This window comes from Hypanus sabinus, chromosome 8 (genome assembly GCF_030144855.1).
Source record: "Hypanus sabinus isolate sHypSab1 chromosome 8, sHypSab1.hap1, whole genome shotgun sequence".
NCBI classification, from domain to species: domain Eukaryota; kingdom Metazoa; phylum Chordata; class Chondrichthyes; order Myliobatiformes; family Dasyatidae; genus Hypanus; species Hypanus sabinus.
The window spans coordinates 109,267,498-109,290,624 of NC_082713.1; the positions used below are offsets into that span (position 1 = coordinate 109,267,498).

A 23,127-nucleotide genomic window follows, 5' to 3' on the forward strand; every position below is an offset into this window, starting at 1 on the left:
GCGTAAAGGGAGTAGAGCAGTGGACGAAGCACACAGCCCTACGGTGTACTTGTGCTGATGGAGATTGTGGTATTGTTTCCAATCCGACCTGACTCTGGTCTGCAAGTGAGGAAATTGAGGATCCAATTGCACAGGGAGGTATTGGGGACAAAGTCTTGAAGCTTATTGATTAGCTTTGAGGAGGTGATGACGGTATTGAATGCTGAGTTGCAATCGATAAAGAGTATCCTGATGTTTGCATCTCGGTTGTTGACACCAATGACACATTTCACTCTATCTTTCGACATACATATGATAAATAAATCTGAATCTGAATCAGAATCAGAATCTTCTGTGAAAGCAGCCTAAAGTCTCTGCCTATTTATTTAATTCCCTATTCCAAAAACTTTTGTATCTCTGCCCTAAGGAAACATCTTCACTTACATTAATCTTTCTTTGTACACAGTTATAGGAGCAGAAACAAGCTGCTTTTTATTATTTTTATCATCATCCTCTCACTCTGCCTTCTCTCCATTAGTCAATGTCCTGATCTTTCTTTACTGAATTGAAGACCTTTTTGCTTTGGGCAGTGATTTCCTTCAGAAAGTCTGAAAACTCCGATTTAATCCAATTCCATTCTTAACGGAGACGCTACCATTATCATGGCACATTTATCTCCTGTAGTTTGGAACCAGAGTTCATAGAGTTTTGAGCATTAAAGCAGACCCTTCTGCCCAACTGGTCCATGCTGACCAAATTCACCATCCAAGCTAGTCCCTTCAGCCTGCATTGGGATATGACCTCAACTTTGCCTGATATGCCCTCAACTCTGAACTGATTCCACAACCTATGGACTCACTTTCAAGGACTCTACAACTTGTATTCTCAGTATTATGTATCTATCTATTCTTTCTATCTATCTATCTATCTATCTATCTATCTATCTATCTATCTATCTATCTATCTATCAATCTATCTATCTATCTATCTATCTACCTACCTACCTATCTATCTCTGTATCCATCTATCTGTTTAGCTGTCTGTCTAACTATCTATATGTTAGTCTCTCTATCTCGCTGATGTTGTTGTTGTTCGGGTCGACAATGGATGTTATGTTCAGTCAATATGCAGGCAAGTATGCAAGCCAAGGCAGTTGGCAGCAGGCAGGCTCCACCTCTCCACACAGATGATGAATCCAAAGGAATGGCAGAGACCGATTCAGTTCAGCGTCAGCGGTGTTGCAGGAATTGCCAGTTGCCATTGAACCCAATGTAGGACTGCCTTAGGGACTCCAGCTCTGGATTTTTCCTCGAGGTTTACTCCCGAAGCCTTCCCCGTGAGTATTGAAAGCCACAGGCTGCGGGGTTTTGAGATCAGAGTTTTCCTTCCCCTAGGTGAGCTGCCAACCATGGCTCCTGTCAGTAGAAATGGTTCCGCCAGGCTTAGTAGCTAAGCCACACATGAAGATGAGAAGCTGGACTTGGTTGTCAGAGGCTGTTTGCCATTGGGAACATTTAATAAGTAGTGAGAGCTTATCCTCACTAGCCTCCCTTGTCTCCACTCTGACAACCTAAAGGAAATGCTTATCTAACAACACACACAAAATGCTGGTGGAACACAGCAGGCCAGGCAGCATCTATAGGGAGAAGCACTGTCGACGTTTTGGGCCGAGATCCTTCGTCAGGACTAACTGAAAGGAAAGGTTAGTCCTGACGAAGGGTCTCGGCCCAAAATGTCAACAGCGCTTCTCCCTGTAGATGCTGCCAGGCCTGCTGTGTTCCATCAGCATTTTGTGTGTGTTGCTTGAATTTCTAGCATCTGCATATTTCCTCGTGGAAACATTTATCTATCTATTGTCTATCCATGTGTCTATTTTTTATTTGCACATAGGCAGCATGTCAGTTTTTGTGTGTAGTTTTTCATTGATTCTATTGTACTTCTCTGTTCTCCTACAGATGCCTGCAGGAAAATGAATCTCAGGAGAGTGTATATTGACATATATGTACTTTGAAGTTTTGAACATGGATGTACCTGTCCAAATGTCTTTTAAAAATTGCTGTGGCACCTGCCTTAACTGCTTCCTTCTGGCTCCTCATTCCACTGTTGTGAATACTTTTTAACTGTAAGGTTTTGCTAATCTCATCTGATAAGTTTAAATATAATTTCCTGCTCTGCCTTACAGACAACTCACTTCTGTTTATTTATGTAACTGATTTAAAAAAGACTTATTTCAGTCAATGACAAGGAAGAGGAAATCCGCAGATGCTGGAAATCCGAGCAACACACAAAAGTGCTGGAGGAACGCAGCAGGCCAGGCAGCACCTACGGAAAAATGTATAGTCAATGTTTCAGGTCGAGATCTTTTGGCAGGACTGGAGAAAAAATGCTGAGGAGTAGATTTAAAAGGTGGGGGGAGGGGAGAGAGAAATGCCAGGCAATAGGTGAAACTTGGAGGGGGAGGGATGAAGTAAAGAGTTGGGAAGTGATTAGTGAAAGAGATACAGGGCTGGAGAAGGGGGAGTCTGATAGGAGAGGACAGAAGGCCATGGAAGAAAGAAAAAGGGGACGAGCACCAGAGACGGGCAATGGGCAGGAAAGGAGGTATGCAGAGAGGGAGAAAAGGGAATGGGGGATGGTGAAGTGGGGTGGGGGGAGTCATTACCTGAAGTTATAGAAATCGAGGTTCATGCCATCAGGTTGGAGGCTACACAGATGGAATATAAGGTGTTGGTCAAGCTGAGTAGGAGGGACAACACTTTATATTCCGTTTGGGTAATCCATGGCCTCCTCTACTGTCGCGATTAATTCAAGAGCCATAAGCCACATTGCAGCTCTATAAAACACTTGGAATATTGTGTTCAATTAATTATACGAATGATGAGGACGCTTCCGAGAGGGTGTAGAGGAGATTTTGCAGGATGCTGCCAGGATGTGAGAGCATGCATCATGAGGATAGGTTGAGTGAGCTATGACTTCTGGTTTATACGAGGGGGCATAATTTAAGGTGATTGGAGGAAAGTAAAGGAGGGTAAGTTTTTTACAGAGTGGTGAGTGCACGGAACACCCTGCCAGGAGTGATGGCAGAGACTGATACATTAGGGGCATTTGAGAAACTCTTACGCAGGCACATGTGTGACAGACAAATGGAGGGCTATATAGGAGGGAAGGGTTAGATTGACCTCAGAGTAGGTTAAAAGGATGGCACACACTGTGGACTGAAGGGCCTGTACTGTGGTCTAAAATTCGATGTAAACTCTAGAGGAATTCTATCACATTAAGATGACTCTTCCCCACAAGGTACTGCATTGTGAGAATACTTGCTTATAATTTCAGATCTAAAACAGCATGCTGCTCAGTTGACTCTTTGACAACCTTTCTGACCCTGAGTCTCCCAGCTGCAATCTTCATACAGTGGGCAGCAGGCTTGGTTATTCTTGGTAGCAGTAGTGAGAGGGTTATTAACAGTATGGATATTCAGAAACCCTCTTCCTTTTCCAGCTTTCTCATTCCAAGATGCATTTGACTATCTTACAAGTAAAAGGGCAGAACTGTCATGATGAGACCAGACACCAGCTGGAGGAGCAACACCACTGGTAGCCTCCAACCTGATGCTATGAACATTGATTTCTCCAGCTTCTGTTAGTTTCTACCCCGCTCCTTCCTTCTCTCCTTTTCCATTCCTCATTCCGGTTCCCCTCTCAGCCCTTCTCTTCTCACCTGCTCATCACCTCCCTCCGCTGCCCTTCCTCCTCCCCTTTCTCCCATGGACCAGGGCCCTTTCCTATGAGATTCATTCTTCTTTGACCCTTTATCTCTTCTTCCACCTATCTTTGGCCAGGCTTCTTACTTCATCCCACCTTCCCCCTCACCTGGTCTCATCTATCACCTGCCAGCTTGTGCTCCTTCCCCCCTTCCTTTCCTGTCCTGGTGAAGGGTCTTGGCCCGAAACGGCGACTGTTCATTCAGAATGAGAATCAGGATTAATATCACAGGCCAATGTGAAGTGTGCTGTTTTGTGGCAGCAGTACGTCGTCATCTGAACCCTCAGTGCCTAGGTGGCACATGGGACCTCCACAAGGGTCTTCCATTTCTGCCAGTCTTTCACTCTGCTGCTCGCCGTTTCCCAGTTCATGCCGACTTCTTTCAGTTCTGCTTCCACAGATCTTCGCCACGTCATTTTGGGCCTGCCCCTACTTCGCTTTCCCTGTGGGGTCCACCTTAGTGGTGCTTTCGTTCGTTGATCATTTGGCATTCTCATTCCATATTGCAAGATGTCAGCAAGTCTTGGTTTCTGATTTTCTCAGGCCAGAAGATCTTCCTGATACGTCGTAGACGTTTTGTCTGGAACGTGTCAAGTTTCTTGCAGATGCCTTTCGTCATCTTCCAACATTCACTTCCATAAAGTACAATGCTTAGGACATTGCTTTTAAAAATTCTGATTTTGGTGTTAAGTTTGAGTTGTGTGGATGTCCAAATGGCAGCAGTACAGTGGAATACATCATAATAAAAAAAATAGAAATTACAATAGCAGTAGCGTGCATGGATTCATTCTCCATTCAGAAATCCGATGGTGGAGGGGAAGAAGCAATTCCTAAAACATTGAGTATGTCCCTCCAGGCTCCTGTAACTCCTCGTTGATGGTAGCAATGAGAAACAGGCATGTCCTGGGTGATGGGGTCCTTAATGACGGATGTTGCCTTTTTTAGGCATTGCCTCCTGATGCCAGGGAGTCCAGTGCCCATGATGGAGCTGGCTGAGATTGCAACCTCCTGCAGCTTTTTCCGATCCTGCGATTCACACTAGACAGTGATGCAATGGGCTAGAACGCTCTCCACAGTACATCTGTGGAAAGGACTGCTTATTCCCCTGACCTTAGATGCTTAGATGCTGAGTTCCTACAACATTTTGCACGTCTGTTGCTCTGAATTTCCTGCATCTGCAGAACCTCTTGTTTATGATACAGAGTACTCTGTTGCCACAGGTCTTTATTACTGTGAAGTTGTCTATTCGGCAGCACAGAATGAAAGCAGAAAGGAGCTTGAAATAGTTTTTCAATTTTGGGACCTAATTTTCTTTCATACTTCTATCCCATCTGAGCACTTTGCAGACTGCAGACTCCTCCAGCACTAGAACGGCAGTCACTTTGTCAAATTGTTCCTTTCTGATTCATCGGCTTCTCTTCACCTTCTAGCACCAAACTTTATTAGTTTGTACTCTTACTTAGCCGCGGGATTGCTTGCAAAGACAAATGGTCCTGTTATCCACATGAACGGGCAACAAATATCAGTTTGAAGAAACCTCTGGTGAGATTGGTAATAATTGCCCTCTCCAGGAAAGTAAATACCAGAGTCTCATTTTCACTTGATTGCCCCAAGATGTTGGAACTCACTTGATGCACTTCTTCAAATGGTTTTATATCCTGATAAATCTCATCTGATTTTAAACAGAATCTCAAGAGCTTGCGGACAGAAATCACTGCCTGTCTTGACCCTTCTCCTCCGGGTCTCTCCCTTCAGACTGCTCTCACTGTTTCAATTTCAGATTTGGATCCGGATTCTGATTCAGATTTATTTAATGATAAATACAGTAAAACATACAGTGAAATGCATCACTTACGTTAACAACCAAAACAACCTCAAGTTATGCTGGGGGAAGACGGCACTACACGTTTCGGCGCCAACATAGCAAGCCCACAATGCTCGGCAGAACAACATAGAACACAACAAGCCCCTTTCCTCCCTCCCATACACATGGACATTCCTCCGACTGCAGGCCTTCAGTCGCTCCCGGCCTCGAATTCCGGTCATCCGATCAAACTTCAGGCTTCAATTTTTGGTAACAATCCCCAGACTAGCCAATAACAAAACTCCAAACTCCGGGCTCATCCTCTCTTCAGCCCTCATGACTACCGCTTGCGCTGGCATCCAATCCCAGGATCCACCAATCTGGGGCAGCCTCCCACCCACCCATTCACACAGACAGTCTAACATCAAACCTCTTGCAGACAGCAACGGGAATTGAACTTGAGGTACAGAGAGGTGTTTGATGTGTAGAGGGATCTTTAATGTACAGACCCACCGTGTCTGCACATGTTGATAGGGTAGTAGGCAAGTTAAAGGCACAGGGCATGCTTTCCTTTATCAGTCGAAGAACTAAGTTCAAGAGTCAGCAAGTTGTGTTGCTGCTTCGCAAAACCCTGGTTAGGTTGCGTATGAAGCAATGGTCACCCCATTGCAGGAAGGATGTTGAGGCTCTGGAGAAAGTGGAGAAGAGGTTTACCAGGATTTTGCTTGGATTAGAGGGCATGTGGTTGGACAAACCTGGGTTATTTTCACTGGAGACCTAATAGAACTTCATAAGATTATGAGAGGCGTAGACAGTCAGTATCCTTACCCCAGGTCAGAATGCCTAAGACCAGTGGGTGTGCAACTAAAGTAAGGGGGAGTCAGTTGAAAGATGATGTACAGGGCAAATTTTACACAGAGAGTGGGGGGTGCCTGGAATGCATTACAAAGGGAGGTGGTGGAGCAAATATGATAGAGGTATGATAAAAATATGTCCCCTCGTATTAACCATTTTCACCCTGGGAGAAATACTCTGGCTGACCACTCTATCTATACTTCTCAACATTTTGTGTACCTCTATCAAGTCACGCCTCATCCTCCTTTGCTCCAAAGAGAAAAGCCCTAGCTTCAATCTACCCTCATAAGGCATTCTCTAATCCAGGCAGTATCTTGGTAAATCGGCCCTGGTAAATTTCCTCTCTAAAGCTTCTACATCCTTCCTATAATGAAGTGACCGGAACCAAACATAATACTCTAAGTGTGATCTAACCAGAGTTTTATAGAGCTGTAACATTACCTTGCAGCAGTTGGATTAGTTCACATCATGAGATGGAGATGTTTGTCCGGGACTGTAGATCGCTTCTTTACAGGCCCCCCGGCTTGCAGCCCATTAACAAGAGTATTTGTGTATGCTAATCTTATTACTGGGTCATGTTAATCAGGACCATTCCCTTGTCAAAATGTCAGGAACTGTGTTTAGACCATCAACATTGTTGCCGCAAGTAACATTCTGATTTGCAATGGAATAATATTTTCCAGTTGCCTTCCTGAGCAGGTTAAAGAGGTCATTTATTTGTGATGACAAGTCCCGTTATGAATGCTTACGGCTCCAAAGAATCATTTGATTAATTGATGCCCGGTTAAGGTCATACTCTTAAATCAGGATTAACACCAGGGGGTAAAAATAAATGCAATTAGTCATTGGAAGATCCAATGTATCATTCAAAAGATAATCTAACATATTTCTGCCAGCTCTTATAATGTATTGCTGCAACCCATGGTACAAATTGGACACGAGTTGGCATTTGCCATGGGGATAGTCAGCAGGTGATGAAAGTTTGCAGGTTTTATTCAGAAGAGGTGGAGAAGTTTAGAGAGGAAGTTTCAGGCTTTGGAGCAGTAGTAGATGGGCAGAACTCAGGAAAGATCAAGGAAACAGAACTGGAGGAGCGCAGGGATGGTGGAGTGGAAAAATGTAATGAGGCGAGGATGGGGAAGACCATGGAAGATACTGAGAAACAAGGTGACCATTTCCTAGTCACCCCTCTTCAGTGATGTACCTTATTGTTCACTTCTTGCCACTTTCTCTGTAACTGTAACACTTCATTGTGCACTCTGTTATGGTTTTTGCCTAGTACAACCTCAATGCACTGTTGTAATGAATTGATCTGTAAGAACGGTATGCAAGACAAGTTTTTCGCTCTATTTCAGTGCACGTGACAATAAAAAAACAATTTATCAATGATGGAGTTTGTTTCTTTCCAATTTCATTTGAAGATCTCACCTTTAAAGAGAAAACTTGCAAATTCTTTCTATAAAATACCAAAGCTCACTTCTGGAAAGAGCTTCAGGACTATTAAAACAAAAACTTCACCCCATCTTAATCTGTTAAAATTAATATGATCAACTATTCTAGTTAGTCCCCCCGACTTCCCTTTATCTATTACCTGGTTCTGGAATTGCACTGTGAACACTTTCAACCATTTTTTATAATGGTGTTTACATTGTAAATACATGCTGGTATTTATTATGCATATTTTTCCAAATTCATCCTTTAACCTCTAACATTATTAACTTTTTAGATACGGGCAGTCCCCGGGTTATGTACGAGTTCTGTTCCTGAGTCCGCCTTTAAGTTGGATTTGTACTCAAGTCGGAACAGGTACATCCGGTATTATTTAGCATCAGTTAGTATATAGTATATATTTTACCTTTCCATGCATATAAAACACTTAAGAAACATAAGTATTCCAATAATTAAACCATTGCATTGCTTGGTAATAATTGTAGCTTTCATTGGGGCAGGGCCTTTCACATGCTCCATTATTCTCACTTTATCTGTTATCCTTTAAAATTGTTCCGATCGTTGACCGACTGTAGCCTAACGCTTTTCCAATAACTGATGGCATTTTACCTCTTTCCAAACACTTTATTATTTCCACTTTATTTTCAATTGCAATCGCTTCCCGTCAATGGAACAGAAACACTGCGGGCGGCGGGTCCCGAGCTCCACCGGCTCCTGAGGTCCGCTGGGTCCTAAGGACCACCGCACTGAAATCCCCGGGTCCTAAAGTCACCGCACTGAGACTGGCTAAATGGGACAAGTGGGGGCTGTGTTGGGTTTGGGTATTTGATCCTCCACATTATTCCGTGTGGGAATTTAAACTGGAAGTGTGAGTGTTTTTTTTACGAGGTCGAGTTGCGAGCTCAACATCAACCTGGCACGAATGGTACGGGAGTCACTGGATTGACATTAACCCGGCACGGATGGTACGGAAGTCACTGGATTGAGATCAACCCGGCACGGATGGTACAGGGGTCACTGGATTGACATCAACCCGGCACGGATGGTACGGGAGTCACTGGAGGCCAATTCTCTGGATGCTTTCAAGAAGGAGCTAGATAGTTATCTGATAGATAGGGGAATCAACGGATATGGGGACAAGGCAGGAACCGGGTATTGATAGTAGTTGATCAGCCATGATCTCAAAATGGCGGTGCAGGCTCGAAGGGCCGAATGGTCTACTTCTGCACCTATTGTCTATTGTCTATCAACCCGGCACGAATGGTACTGGGGTCACTGGTTTGACATCAACCCGGCACGGATGGTGCAGGAGTCACTGGATCGACATCAACCCGGCATGGGAGCGGTCTATCACTAAATCGAACTCAAGAACCTCTGCTCTTGAGTCTGGCACTGATCTCACTGCGCCACCAGCCGACTGGAACGGTGGGGGGGGAGGGTGGGATCAGGGTGAACCTTACTAAGAAAAATTTAAGCCAAATACAAAGTTAAACAGTCAACACAGTGTCAATGGCAACAACTTAAAATGGCGGACGGTGTTGCGACCCAACTTAAAATGGCGGACGGCGTTCTCCTTCCTTGGTTCGTAAGTACGAGTTGTCCGTATGGCGGACGTTCGTAACTCGGGGGCTACCTGTATATAATTCTTTACACTTTATAATTGTTAATGATGTTTTTGTTACATGTCGCACCACCACACCACAGCATATTCCTAATACATACATGTAAATGTATATGGTGAATAAAGTTAATCCTTGATCCTCAATATGATTCCAGTACTGAAATGTGACACCAAAGTTCTCCATGCTCATTGTAACTTTTCCACTTTCCAACAATCTCCCATTGTGGTCGGACTTTTCTCATAGCAACAACTTGGACGGCGCTGTAGCAAAGCGGTTAGTGTAATGCTACTAAACCACCAGCGGCTTGAGTTCAATTCCCACCACTGCCTGTAAAGAGTTTGTATGCTTTCCTCCGTGGCCATGTGGGTTTCCTCTGGGTGCTCTGGTTTCCTCCCATTTTCCAAAGAATTAAGAGTTGTAGGATAATTGGTCACATGGGTTCAATTGGATTGTGTGGATTCATTGGAAGGACCTGTTACTGTGTTGTATCTCTAAATAAATTTTAAAAACTCCATTAAACTCCCTTTCCCCTTCAAGCCAGGGGCACTCGCATTAAAGTTATGGTACTAAACCTGTTCAGATTTGACTTTAAACTCCCTTTCCCCTTTGAGCCGGGGCATTCACATTAAAGTTATGGTACTATACCTGTTCAGATTTGACTTTGCTTACCTGATAAGCCTCCCACGTCCATCTTCTTAAGGTTCTTTGCCTCCAAGATGACAACCGTCAGTTTCCCAGCAGTCGGGACGTAGCGGAGAGAAAAACAAATGTCGCCCAGCTTCTCTTGCTGTGAAAACAAACATCAAGGGATTTAGGATGCAATAAGTCAATGTCTGAGCTACTGGGCTTCTCACCAGAAATAAGTTTCAATTCAAGATTGTTTACTGTCACCCAGTGCACAAGTGTAAAGGAGAACAAAATAATTGTTCCTCTGGATCCAATGCAGCACAAAAAACACAATAAGATAAAGAACACATAAATAAAAACACCCACAATAAATAGAAATACATATAATGGCTTATACACGAGGATTGATTGTATGTCTATAAAATTGACACTAGTCACAGGAGTGTCCATACGTACAGTGACTCAGACAGGAAATGATAAAGTAGTGGTGGTTGTGGGGGTGTGGAGGGGTCGGTCAGTGGGTGGAGGTGCTGATCAGCCTCTCTGCTTGGATAAAGTAACTATTTTTGAGTCTGTTGGCCCCAGATGCTACGTAGCCTCCTCCCTGATGGGAGTGGGACAAACCATTAACGAGAAGGAGTGTGGGATCTTTAATAATGCTGCTGGCCTTTCTCTGGTAACTTTCTGTTTATAATAAACGCAGCAGATCCCATTCATCCACAACCACGCTCGCTCCTGTCCTGAAATTGCTTCTGCTTCAAAATTCTCGCACTTGTAGAGCACAGAAACAGGCTCTTCGGCCCACAATGTGCCTGCTGGCAGTCAAGTAGACCATAAGATTGTGAGACAATAGGTTGGTGATGTAGCTACTGTAGAAGCTTGTTATAGGTTACAACAGGACATCGGCAGGATGCAAAGATGGGCTGAGATGTGGCAGATAGAGTCCAACCCAGAAAAGTGTGGTGATTCACACTGGGAGGTGGAACTTGAAGGCAGTATACAGGGATTCTTCGCAGGAACTGGGAGATCTTGGGGTCCACGTCCATAGATCCCTCAAAGTTGGCTTCCAAGTTAATAGGGTTGATAAGAAGGTGTATGGAGTGTGGGCTTTCACTGGTCAGTGGGGTTTCAACAACACCACCAGCTGACTGCCAGTGCGTACATTGAGTCGAAAAGTCGCAAGGTAATGTTGCAGCTCTATAAAACCTTGGTTAGACCACACTTGGAATGTTGCGTTCAGTTCTGGTTGCCTCATTATAGGAAAGATGTGGAAACTTTAGAAAGGGTGCAGAGGAGTTTTACCAGGATGCCGTGTGGATTAAAGAGCTTGTCATATGAGCGTAGATTGACTGAGCTATGGCTTTTCATTTTGGAGCAAAAGAGGATGAGAGATGGTGCTTGAACTGTTGTATGCGTTACTCTGGACCTCCAGTAGCTACAGAATCTCTTGAGTTTAGAGGTGTACAAGATGATAACAGGCATAGATCGAGTGGATAGTCAGAGTCTTTTCCCCAGGGTAGAAATGGTTGCTACAAGGGGCATAACATTAAGGGTGTTTGGAGGAAAGGAAAGGGGATGTCAACAGAAGTTTTTTTACCATAAGGTCCATTAGGCATAGGAGCCGAATTAGGCCATCTGGCCCATCAAGTCTGCTCCACCATTCAATCATGGCTGATCCTTTTTTTCTCCTCCTCAATCCCAGTTCCTGTACTTCTCCCTGTAACCTTTGATGCCAATCAAGAATCTATCAATCTCTGCCTTAAATACACCCAACAACCTGGCCTCCACAGCTGCCTGTGGCAACAAATTCCACAAATTCACCAGGCTTTGGCTAAAGAAATTTCTCTGCATCTCTGTTTTGAAAGGGCACTCCTCTATTTTGTGGCTGTGCCCTCTTGTCCTAGACTCTCCCACCATGGGAGATATCCACTCAACATCTACTCTGTCTAGACCTTTCAACATTTGAAAGGTTTCAAGGAGATCCCCTCTCATCCTTCTGAATTCCAGCAAGTACAAACCCAAACGTTCCACATATAATAACCCTTTCATTCCTGGAATCATCCTTGTGAACCTCCTCTAGACTGTCTCCAATGCCAGCACATCTTCTCTAAGATGATGGGCCCAAAACCATTCACAATACTCAAGGTGAGGTCTCACCCGTGCCTTATAAAGCCTCAGCATCACATCCTCGCTCTTGTATTCTAGACCTCGTGAAATGAATGCTAACATGGCATTTGCCTTCCTCACCACCGACTCAACCTGCAAGTTAACCTTCAGGATGTTCTGCACAAGGACTCCCAAGTCCCTTTGCATCTCAGATTTTTGGATTTTCTCCCCGTTTAGAAAATAGTCCGCACATTTATTTCTACTACCAAAGTGCATGACCATGCATTTTCCAACATTGTATTTCATTTGTCACTTTCTTGCCCATTCTCCTAATCTGCCTAAGTCCTTCTGCATCCTACCTGCTTCCTCAACACTACCTGCCCCTCCACCAAGCTTTGTATCATCTGCAAACTTGGCAACAAGGCCATCTATTCCATCATCTAAATCATTTATATACGGCATAAAAGGAAGCGGCACCAACACCAACCACTGCGGAACACCACTAATCACTGGCAGCCAATCAGAAAAGGATCCTTTTATTTACAGAGTACGGTGTGTGTGTGGAATGCCCTACCTGGGATGGTGGTAGAGGCAGATACATTCAGGGCATTTAAGGGACTTTCAGATAGAAAATTGGAGGGCTATGTGTGAAGAAAGGGTTAGCTTAACCTTAGAGTAGGTTAAAAAGTTGGCATAATGTCATTGGGTGAAGGGCTCTAATGTTCTATGTTTAATGCCAACTTGATTCCCCATCACTCACTCTCCCCCTCAACTGTTATCCCCCTCCAGCCTTGCTCACCCCCTTTCCCCATCCCTCACACTGCCCCTCTACCCTCTCAGATTCTCCCTTTGCCTTCTCTCCTGTTACCTCCTGAATCTTTGTTCTCCGCTTAGCTCCCTTTAGCCATGACTGTTTCATACTTCTGCTTGGCTTGTGCACACAGGTTCTGAGATAAAGCAAAATTAATTTTGGTTGTGGTTGCACACTGATAACTCTGCCCATGATGACAACAATGTCTACTCTGTCAGAGGACTTCCAAGTGGTAAAAAAAAGCCATTACAGAAACTGTGAAATTAAATTCAATACAAGGGGTTATTAATAACAGGACAAAAAGAAGAAAAATCCAGTGGATTTGCCTTTATATTCCTGTCAATTTTACCCTGAGAGCACAGACCAGACATGGAAGAAAGGAATAAAACAGGGCTGGGCTAAGTTTATTAAGTTATTTGTGGAATCTTGTACACAGCCTCTCGATGTGAATTAATGACAAATTCTCAGCAAGCAGCACAGAGCATTTACTTCTGTGTACAAGTAGTCCTGAGGCTGAACGTGGAGAAAATGTGAGTTCAAATCCCACTCCAATAGCAGGAGAAATTACATTCAGTTAATTAAGTAAATATGAAATTAAAATCATGATAATTCTAATGTTTTCACAAATGCTTAAGGCATAATAAGACATGGGATATGTACATCAAAAGAGGTAGCAGTTCACTTGCAAGTTAGAACACTTAAAGTGGATGGGTTTTTGAGCTCCTGCGCAGACTAAGTATTCACTGTGTTGTACAGCACACAAATAGGCTTTTCTATACTGATTATGCCTATGCTATCATTGTTTTTTAAAATACAACTCCTTGTTGATAACTATTGCTGCTTTTTTGTTCGATGTTGCATCTTGACAAACACGCCACAGCAAATTCCATAAGACCATAAAAGCATAATCATAAAACCATAAGACCTTGAGACATAGGAGTAGAATTAGGCCATTCAGCCCATCGTGTCTGCTCTGCCATTCTATCATGGGTGATTTATTATCCCTTTCAAAACCACTCTTCTGCCTTCACCTCATAGCCTTTGATGTCCTGACCAATCAAGAACCCATCGACATCCAGCTTAAATATACTGAATGAATTGACCTCCACAGCTATCTGTGGCAACGAATTCCACAGATTCACCGCCCTTTGGCTAAAGAAATTCCTCCTCACCTCTGTTCTAAAAGAACATCCTTTTATCCTGAAGCTGTGTCTTCTGGTCCAAGGCTTCCCCCTCTATAGAAGACATCTTCTCCACACCCTCTCTAACTAGGCCTTCCAATATTTAATAGGTTTCAATGAGCTCCCACAACCCCCCCCAACCATTCTTCTAGACTCCAGTGAGTACGGACCCAGAGTCATCAAACACTCCTCAGGGATTAACCCTTTCATTCCTGGATCATTTCTGCAAACCTCACCTGGATCTTCTCCAATGGCAGCGCATCTTTTCCTTGATAAGAGCTCAAATCTGTTCACAATACTCTAAGTGTAGTTTGACCAATGCCTTATAAAGCTTCAATGTTTCTGTATTCCTATTAATGTAAATGTGCATGGTGAATAAATTTGATCCTTAATTTTTGTTCTTATCTATACTGGTCCACTTTACCTATGTTTGGTTCATAACTTTCTAGATGATTCAAGTAGTTGGCATAAATATTCAGAGTGTCTCTGCCTTCACCAGCTTTATAGTACGTTTGGTAGCATAACAGTTAGTGTTGTGCTTTACAGGGCCAGCAAACCGGGTTCAATCCCACCGCTGCCTGTAAGGAGTTTGTACGTTCTCCCCGTGACTGACTGCTTTTTCTTCCGGGTGCACCAGTTTCCTCCCTCTTTCCAAAGGCAATGTGTTAGTAACGGTTAGTAAGTTGTGCTATATTTTCACCTGAAGCACTGGCATCTTCAGACTGTGCTGGTTGTTGATGTAAATGGCGCATTTCACTGCATATTTTGATGATTTGATGTACATGTGACAAATAAAGTTAATTTTATCTTTAGCCATAATGTCCCACACTCCAACCACACTTCGACAGAGATGTAGCATAAAGATTTTTACTAATCAAGTAATAAAATCAATTCAGTTCAATTCAATTCACTCTCTGTGTGCCAACCTTCTCTGCTCCCCTCAAAGCCTTATACCTCTCACCTTAAAACCCTTGTTATGCCTTCTTGTTAGGACAACCCCCAACCAAAGAAAAACAGCTCTCTCTATCCTAACCTCCCTGATCTATCCTCATAATCACCTTGTTTGTGGAATGCCTCTCAAAGGAAAAAAGATTACTTTCTTTATTCTTTACCTTTTAAATGTTGTTGAAATACCCACTTCAATCACTTCCGTATACGGACCATGAAACTGTTGCCGCTCAAGGGTCCTAATAAACCTCTCCCCTAACCCCAGCCATTAGGTAAACAGACCCTTCAGCCCAGCTCATCCATGGCACCCACTCAACCAAAGTACCCACCCAGCCTAGTCCTACTTGTCTGCATTTGGCCCGTATCCTTCAGGACCATTGCCATCCAGGCACCTACCTTTCTCTTGAGCAAATCGCCCTTTAGGGTTACAATAAAATAATGGCACCCCTGACAGTGCAGCTCTCCCTCTGTCCTGTACTGAAATAGAACATTGAACAGTACAGCACAGTACAGGCCCGTCGGCCCATGAAGTTGAAGCTCTAAGATCAATTTAACCCTTCCCTCCCATACAGCCCTCCATTTTTCTTTCATCCATGTGCCTATCTAAGAGTCTCTTAAATGTCTCTAACGTATCTGCCTCTATCATCAACCCTAGTAGCAGGTTTCAGACACCTACCACTCTCGGAAATTACGTTTGACATCTCCCCTATACTTAACCTCCAGTCACCTCAGAATTATGCTCTCTCATACTAGCTATTTCCGCCTTGGGGAGAAAGGTGCTGGCTGTCCACTCAATCTGTGTCTCTTATCATCTTCTCCACCTCTATCACCCTCCTTCTCTTCAAAGAGAAAAGCCCTATCTCACTCAAGCTTTCCTCATAAGACTTATTCTCTAATCCAAGCAGCATCCTGGTAAATCTCCTCTGCACCCTCTCTAATCCGGGCAGCATCCTGGTAAATCTCCTCTGCACCCTCTCTAATCCAAGCAGCATCCTGGTAAATCTCCTCTGCACCCTCTCTAATCCAGACAGCATCCTGGTAAATCTCCTCTGCACCCCCTCTAATCCAGGCAGCATCCTGGTCAATCTCCTCTGTACCCTCTCTAATCCAGGCAGCATCCTGGTAAATCTCCTCTACACCCTCTCTAATCCAGGCAGCATCCTGGTCAATCTCCTCTGCACCCTCTGTTCACCCAGTGAACAGAACTGAACACAATACTCCAGTATGCCCCTGCCAAATCAAATATTGGTGCACCCAGGAATCAGAGGAGGGTGGGCAGGTCCCCAATTTGGCCTTCCTTCATGTCCTATCTCCCTATCTCTTTGTCCGGGTTTTCTAGAGATTGGGTTGTAACTGTGGACAGTCAGCTGAGATCTGTTTAACACTTGGTGCACTTAATTGACATTTCCAATACCAACCTCCTCTTTCTCGGCTCCCTGCAGGTCCCGCCACTCCTCAGTGACGTGGCCAAAGTCCACCGTGTTCATTGGCACCTTCACCTCCCCGATGACGTCGTGCTTGGAGAATCGATCAAAGTCGTACACTGCCATCACCAGCGTTTTCCCCCCGAGTTCGGAGTACGGAATCTGGATGGGAGAGTGAAAGGTGATCCAGAGTTAATGGGGCACAGAATCTATACAGCCTGAAAATCCAAGATAAATTTCTGAATTACTCCACAAATATAGGTGACTTCTAATTAAATGTAATGGATCAGACTGGACAAGAGAGATGAATTAGGGTAAACACAAGAAAGCCTGCAGATGCTGGAAATCGAAAGTGACACACACACAGAACAGTGCAGGAACTCAGCAGGTCAGGCAGCTTCTATGGAAAAAAGTAAACAGACACGTTTTGGGCCAAGCTCCCTCTTCAGGACTGAAAAAGAAGGGGGAAGATGCCAGAATAAAAGGTGGGAAGAGGGAAAAGAGGGTAGTTGGAAGGCGGTAGGTGAAGCCAGGTGGGTGGGAAAGGTCGAGGGCTAGAGAAGAAAGAATTTGAAAGAGGAGAGAGCCACAGGAGAAAGGGAATGAGGAGGGGACCCAGGGGGAAGTAATAGGTGGGTGAGAAGATGTGAAAAGTCAGAGTGGGGGATAGAGGAAGGGCAGAGTTAGGCCAGCTTTAAAGAGAAACAGCAGACAATTCCACTTATATACTCCTTTGAATTTGGTAACAAAGTATCCAAAACAGCAACTTCATGTAGTCATACAGCATAGAAACAGGCCCTTTGGCCCAACTCATCCATACTGACTGTGCTGCCCAATCAGCTAGACTCGTCTGCCCATGTCTGGCCTGGAGCCCTTTAATCCTCTCCTATCCACGGACTTACCTAAATTGTTTTTAAATGTTGCTAAAGTGCCTGCCTCATCCAATATTTCTGGCGGCACATTCCAAACATGCATCACTTTTGTGTGAAGAAGCTGCTCCTGGTGACCCTCTTGTCTCTGATCTTAAACCTCTGCCCTCTTATTATAGCAGCCCTTCCCTGGGAAAAGGACTATGTGTTCTATGCTCCTCACTACCTTACACACCTCTATCACAATGTATGCTCAGACTTGTTTCATAAAGTTAAAGTCATCCAACAGGAGGAATCCTTTGAAGAGAAGCAAAGGTTGGAATTGTGTGAAATCATGAAGAGATTCCCTAAAGGTTATTACCAGGTTGTACTGGTGGTAAGGAAGGCAAATGCAATGTTATCATACGTTTCGAGAGGACTAGAATGTAAAAGCAAGGATGTAATGCTGAGACTTTGAAAGGCGGTTGTCAGACGGCACTTAGAATAATGTGAGCAGTTTTGGACCCCTTATCTAAGAAAGAATTGCAAAGGGTTCAGAGGAGGTTTCAGAATAAAAAAGGTTTAATGCTTGGAATTCAGAAGAATGAGGGGAGATCGCGTTGAAACCTATCGAATATTGAAAGGCTTTGATAGAGTGGATGTGGAGAGGATCTTTCCAGTAATGGGAGAGTCTAGGACCACAGGGCATAGCCTCAGAACAGAAGTGTTGAATGAACTGCCAGCGGAAGTGTTGGATGCGAGTTTACTTTTAACACTTGAGGGAGATTTGGATAAGTTCATGGATGGGAGAGGTCTATGGTCCTAGTGCCATTCAATGGGACTTTGCAGAATAGCAGTTCAGCATGGACTAGATGGGCTGAAGGGCCAGTTTCTGTGCTGAGGTATAGATGAAGTACTCTATCAGAATCAGGTTTAATATCACAGGCATATGTCATGAAATCTGTTATTTTGCGGCAGCAGTACACTGCAATGGACAGTAATTTTAAAAAACCTATAAATTACAATAAGAAATGCATATAAAAATTAAATTATGTAAGCAGAGTGAATAAGAAAGCATAAAATAGTGAGGTAGTGTTCATGGGTTCACTGTGCATTCAGAAGTCTGGTGGTGGAGGGGAGGAAACTGTTCCTGAAATTTTGAGTGTGGGTTGTCAGGCCTCTGTACTTCCTCCTTGATGGTAGCAATGAGAAGAGTCAGCATGGAAGGTTGTGGGCCGAAGGGCTTGTTTTTCTGCTGGGGACTCTACGGCTGTCATCTTCAGAGCAAAGGGGAGGGCAAAGGCAGGGTAAGGAGTACGACTAAAGTGCCAGCACTCCCCTCGACAGCTCCACCAGCCTATAACTCACAGCCTGCCTTCTATTTCTTTGTATTGGTTTTGGCAGGGAGCTGAGGTTGGAGATGTTTGCAAAGTGCCAGATACAAGACATGTGAGAAACAGCTTTCTATAATAAGGAGAGAGAGAGAGAGAGAGAGAGAGAGAGAGAGAGAGAGAGAGAGAGAGGGAGAGGGAGAGGGAGAGGGAGAGGGAGAGGGAGAGGGAGAGGGAGAGGGAGAGAGAGAGGGAGAGAGAGGGAGAGAGAGGGAGAGAGGGAGAGAGGGGGAGAGGGAGAGGGAGAGGGAGAGGGAGAGGGAGAGGGAGAGGGAGAGGGAGAGGGAGAGGGAGAGAGAGAGGGAGAGAGAGAGGGAGAGAGAGAGGGAGGAGAGAGAGAGAGAGAGAGAGAGAGAGAGAGAGAGAGAGAGAGAGAGAGAGAGAGAGATGATGGAAATTCTTTCTCCTGGGGTTGAGTCATTGCAAACCCACTCATGTTTGTATCCACAGTAGCAATCAACACATTTAAATATTAAATGAGGTGGCAGATTACTTGTCAATCTCTCCTGGACACAACATTCGCTGAGGAGATGTTCTGGGAGTTAATATTTTGTTTTCAGGGTATAATGTGTTGAGTCTAGTTTGCTATTCATTTCAAATGACCCTTTCACCAGGCCTTTATATCTCGATCCAAGTGTGAATGAAAAATAAAGTGATAAATGGAAAATAAGCACCTTCGTCTTGAGTTCAGATACCAGTGTGAGAAAATACAGGGAACAGTGACACTGCCTTCCAATTATCTAGTCAACTTCAATGTAGCGAGATGTCCCAAACTGCTTTAAAGTGTGTTACTGAAAAAGGAGTGACACTGAGCCACATTAAGGTGGAGGACAAAGAGCCTTCATAGAGGTAGATCTAAAGGAGCTACTTATTGGGGAAAGAATGGGAGAGGCAGGGGGAGGATTCACCACTTCTGCTGACAGCTCATACCCCACTCGCACCACCCTCTGAGTGAGGAAGATTCCCCTCAGTTACATCTTAAATATTTCACCTTTCATCCTTAACTGCCCTCTAGTTTTAGTTCTGTGGAAAAAACCTGCTTGTATTTGCCCTCACTATCGGATTGGATTGGAGGCCTCTGTCGGTCACAGTTGACTATGGATATTGCATCCTAGCTGTCTAGATAATGCAAGCTTGGGCCATTGGATATGGAGAGCTGGCTGTTGCCCATGTAGCAAGCTCCCCCTCTCCATACACCTGATAAACCCAAATGGCAGAGATTGATAGTTTGGTACCAGAAGTATTGCAGGAGTTGACAGTCAGCATTGAACTCAACGTAGGACTGCCCTGGGGACTCCAGCTCTGGATCTTTCCCTCAGGGATTACTCCCAAAGCCTTCCCCATGAGTGGGTATAGCTGTAAGGCAGCGGAGGTTTGAGATCAGAGTTTTCCTAGATGAGCTGCCAACCACGGCTGACGAGCCTCATCTGCCTGATGTGAATGGTTTTAAGATGCCAGTAACTGGACTTTGCCTCTTCTTCTGTCATTAGAAATGGTTCTACTGGGTTTAGTAGCTAAGCCACATGTGAAGGCCAGGAGCTGGACTTGGTTGTCAGAGGCTATTTGAGACGCACACCATTGGGAGCACTTAATAGGTAGAGGGAGCTTGTCCCCATTACCACTCCCGACTATAACAACCTTACCCTTTCTATATCCTTCATAATTTTGTATATCTCTATCAAAATTTTCTTTATTCTCTTACGCACCAGGGTTAAAGTCCTAACCTATTCAAACATTCCCTATAACTCAGATCCTCAAGTCCCAGCAACATCCTTGTAAATTTTCTCTGCATTCTTTCAATCAATGATATCTTTCCTGGAGGTAGGTGATCAGAACTGTAGTAAATGCTCCAAATTTTGTAACACTATGACCACTTTGCCCTGAAGTGGACTCCAATTGTGTAAAAAAAAGTATAATTTGTTTAATTTATATCTATTTTTGTAAATGCTGCTTCTATGTGCCTGTGATGCCCATTCATGTATCTACCTAAGATGTTCTTGAATGCCACTATTATATTTGCCTCTACCATCACCCCTGGCAGATCATTCCAGAAACCCACCCCACTATTCTCTGTAGAGGAGGCTATTCAGCCCATCGAGTTTATGCTGGATGATGCAAGTATATCCATCTTTAAATCAGGAGATCAAAAATGTTGACAGTATTGCAGGTGTGGTAAAGGAGAGGAGGACAGGACGGGTGAGAGGGAGAGGGATGGGAGGCAACTGGTTATAAAGATAAACACTGGAACAGCCAACTTGGCCAAACTTGTGTACTATGAATGCCACTTAATTACTTGTTGAAACAGCCCTGTGTGAGAAATATTTCTTGTGCAAGCCCAGGAAGGGTTCAGTTGACTGGGTGAATGCAAGAACAGGAAAACATTACCTTGAAAATGAAGGACTCGTTAAAAACTGGATTCAAAGTCTTCCGGTGGACCTTTGTCTCGTACTTCTTCTTCTTGTCGGGCAGGAGGAAGACCTTCACGTAGGGGTCAGATGTCCCTCCCATGTCGAGGGCAGGGAGATCGGCAGCTTGAATAATCCCCACGATTAGCTGTGGTGTGAAGCACAAGAAAGAGCTTTGAACAATATCTGTATCTATGGTAACACACACACAAATGGTGCTGAAGGAACACAGCAGGTCAGACAGCATCTACGGAGGGGAATGAGAAGTCGAACTTTTGGGCTGTGGCCCTTCATCAGGACTGGAAAGATAGGGGGCAGAAACCAGAATAAGAAGGTGGTGGGGGAGTAGAAAATGGTGGGGGTGACAGGTGAATACAGGGGAGGCAGGACAGTGGGGAAGGGGGAGGAAAGTGGGAATGATGTGAGAAGCTGGGAAGCAATAGGCGGAAATGCAAAATACTGAAGAAGAAGGAATCTCACAGGAGAGGATAATGGACCATGGAAATATGAGAGGAAGGTGTGGATGATGGGCAGGGAAAGGGAATGAGAAGGAGTAACAGCGACAAAAGGGATAAATGGAAAAAAGGTGCGAAGACAGTGTGGAAAGGTTACAGGAAATTAGAGAAACTGATGGGTATCCTGTGGGTTTGGAGACTACCAAGATGAAATATGCTCCTACAGTCTGTGTCTGACCTCAACATGGTGGGAGAAGAGGCCGTGGACAGACGTGCCAGTGTGGGAATGGAAAGTGGTGATCAGGAGATCCTGGCTATACTGATCTATCTGACTCCATATCTATGGTAGCTTTAATGTCCAAGGACATGTGAAGCTGGGAGAACAATCAATGCTGGGAGAGGTGAGAACAACAGCGAGGATGTACTGTGCAGGGCATTCCTATTGGATGCATTACTGTGGTATGGAGCCACTGGACAGGATCAGAAAATGCTGCAGAGAATTGTAAACTCAGCCAGCTCCTGCACAGACACTAGCCTCCTCAGCCTCATAAGTTCAAAAGACCTTAACATATAGGAGCAGTATTAGGCCATTTGGCCCATCAAGTCTGCTCTCCCATTTCATCGGAGCTGATTTATTATCCCACTGAACCCCATTCTCCTGCCTTCTCCCCGTAACCTTTAATATCCAGACTACTCAAGAACCTGTCATCCTGCACTTCAAATATACCCAATGACTTGGCCTCCACAGCCATCTGTGGCAATGAATTCCACAGGTTCACCACCCTGCAGCTAAAGGAATTCCTGCTAATCTCCAAGCTAAATGGACAGTATTCTTTTCTGAGGCGGTGCCCTATGGTTCTAGATTCCCCAACTATAGGAAACATCCTCTCCATATTCACTCTATCTAGGCCTTTCAACATTTGATAGGTTTCAATCCCCCCTCATTCTACTAAACAGTAAGTACAGGCCCAGAGCCATCAAACACTTCTCATACATTAACCCTTTCATTACTGGGATCATTTTATGAACCTTCTTTTGACCTTCTCCAATGCCCCCACAGCCTTTCTTAGATAAGGGGCCCAAAACTGCTCACCAAGTGTGGTCTGACCAATGCTTCAAAAAGCCATAGCATTGCATCTTTGCTTTTATATTCTAGTCCTCTTGAAATGAATACTAATGTTGCATTTGCCTTCCTCACTACCAACTCAACCTGCAAGTTAACCTCTGGAGAATCCCTTTGCAGTTCTGATTCCTGAATTTACTCCTTATTTAGAAAATAGTCTGCACCTTTATTCCTACTACTAAAGTGCATGACCATACACGATATTCCATCTGCCACCCCTTCGTCCACTCTCTTAATCTGTCCAAGTCCTCCTGACTTGTTAACACTACCTGTCCTGTCCTTCCACCTATCCTTCTATCATCCACATTTAGCCATAAAACCGTCAGTTTTGTCACTGA

The 23,127-nt window shown here is 44.3% G+C and overlaps 1 protein-coding gene across 3 annotated transcripts in view; it reads right to left on the bottom strand.

The window, feature by feature from the left end:
* The window catches only part of syt1a (synaptotagmin Ia), a 750,347-nt gene that overhangs the window by 12,235 nt on the left and 714,985 nt on the right, over positions 1–23,127 (bottom strand). For all 3 annotated transcript variants that reach the window (XM_059977571.1, XM_059977570.1, XM_059977569.1), the window contains 3 exons: positions 21,192–21,359; positions 16,562–16,729; positions 10,140–10,257 (listed from right to left, as the gene is read on the bottom strand). In XM_059977571.1, coding sequence (XP_059833554.1) covers positions 10,140–10,257; positions 16,562–16,729; positions 21,192–21,359 — 454 coding nt within the window. The remainder of the gene's footprint in view (positions 1–10,139; positions 10,258–16,561; positions 16,730–21,191; positions 21,360–23,127) is intronic.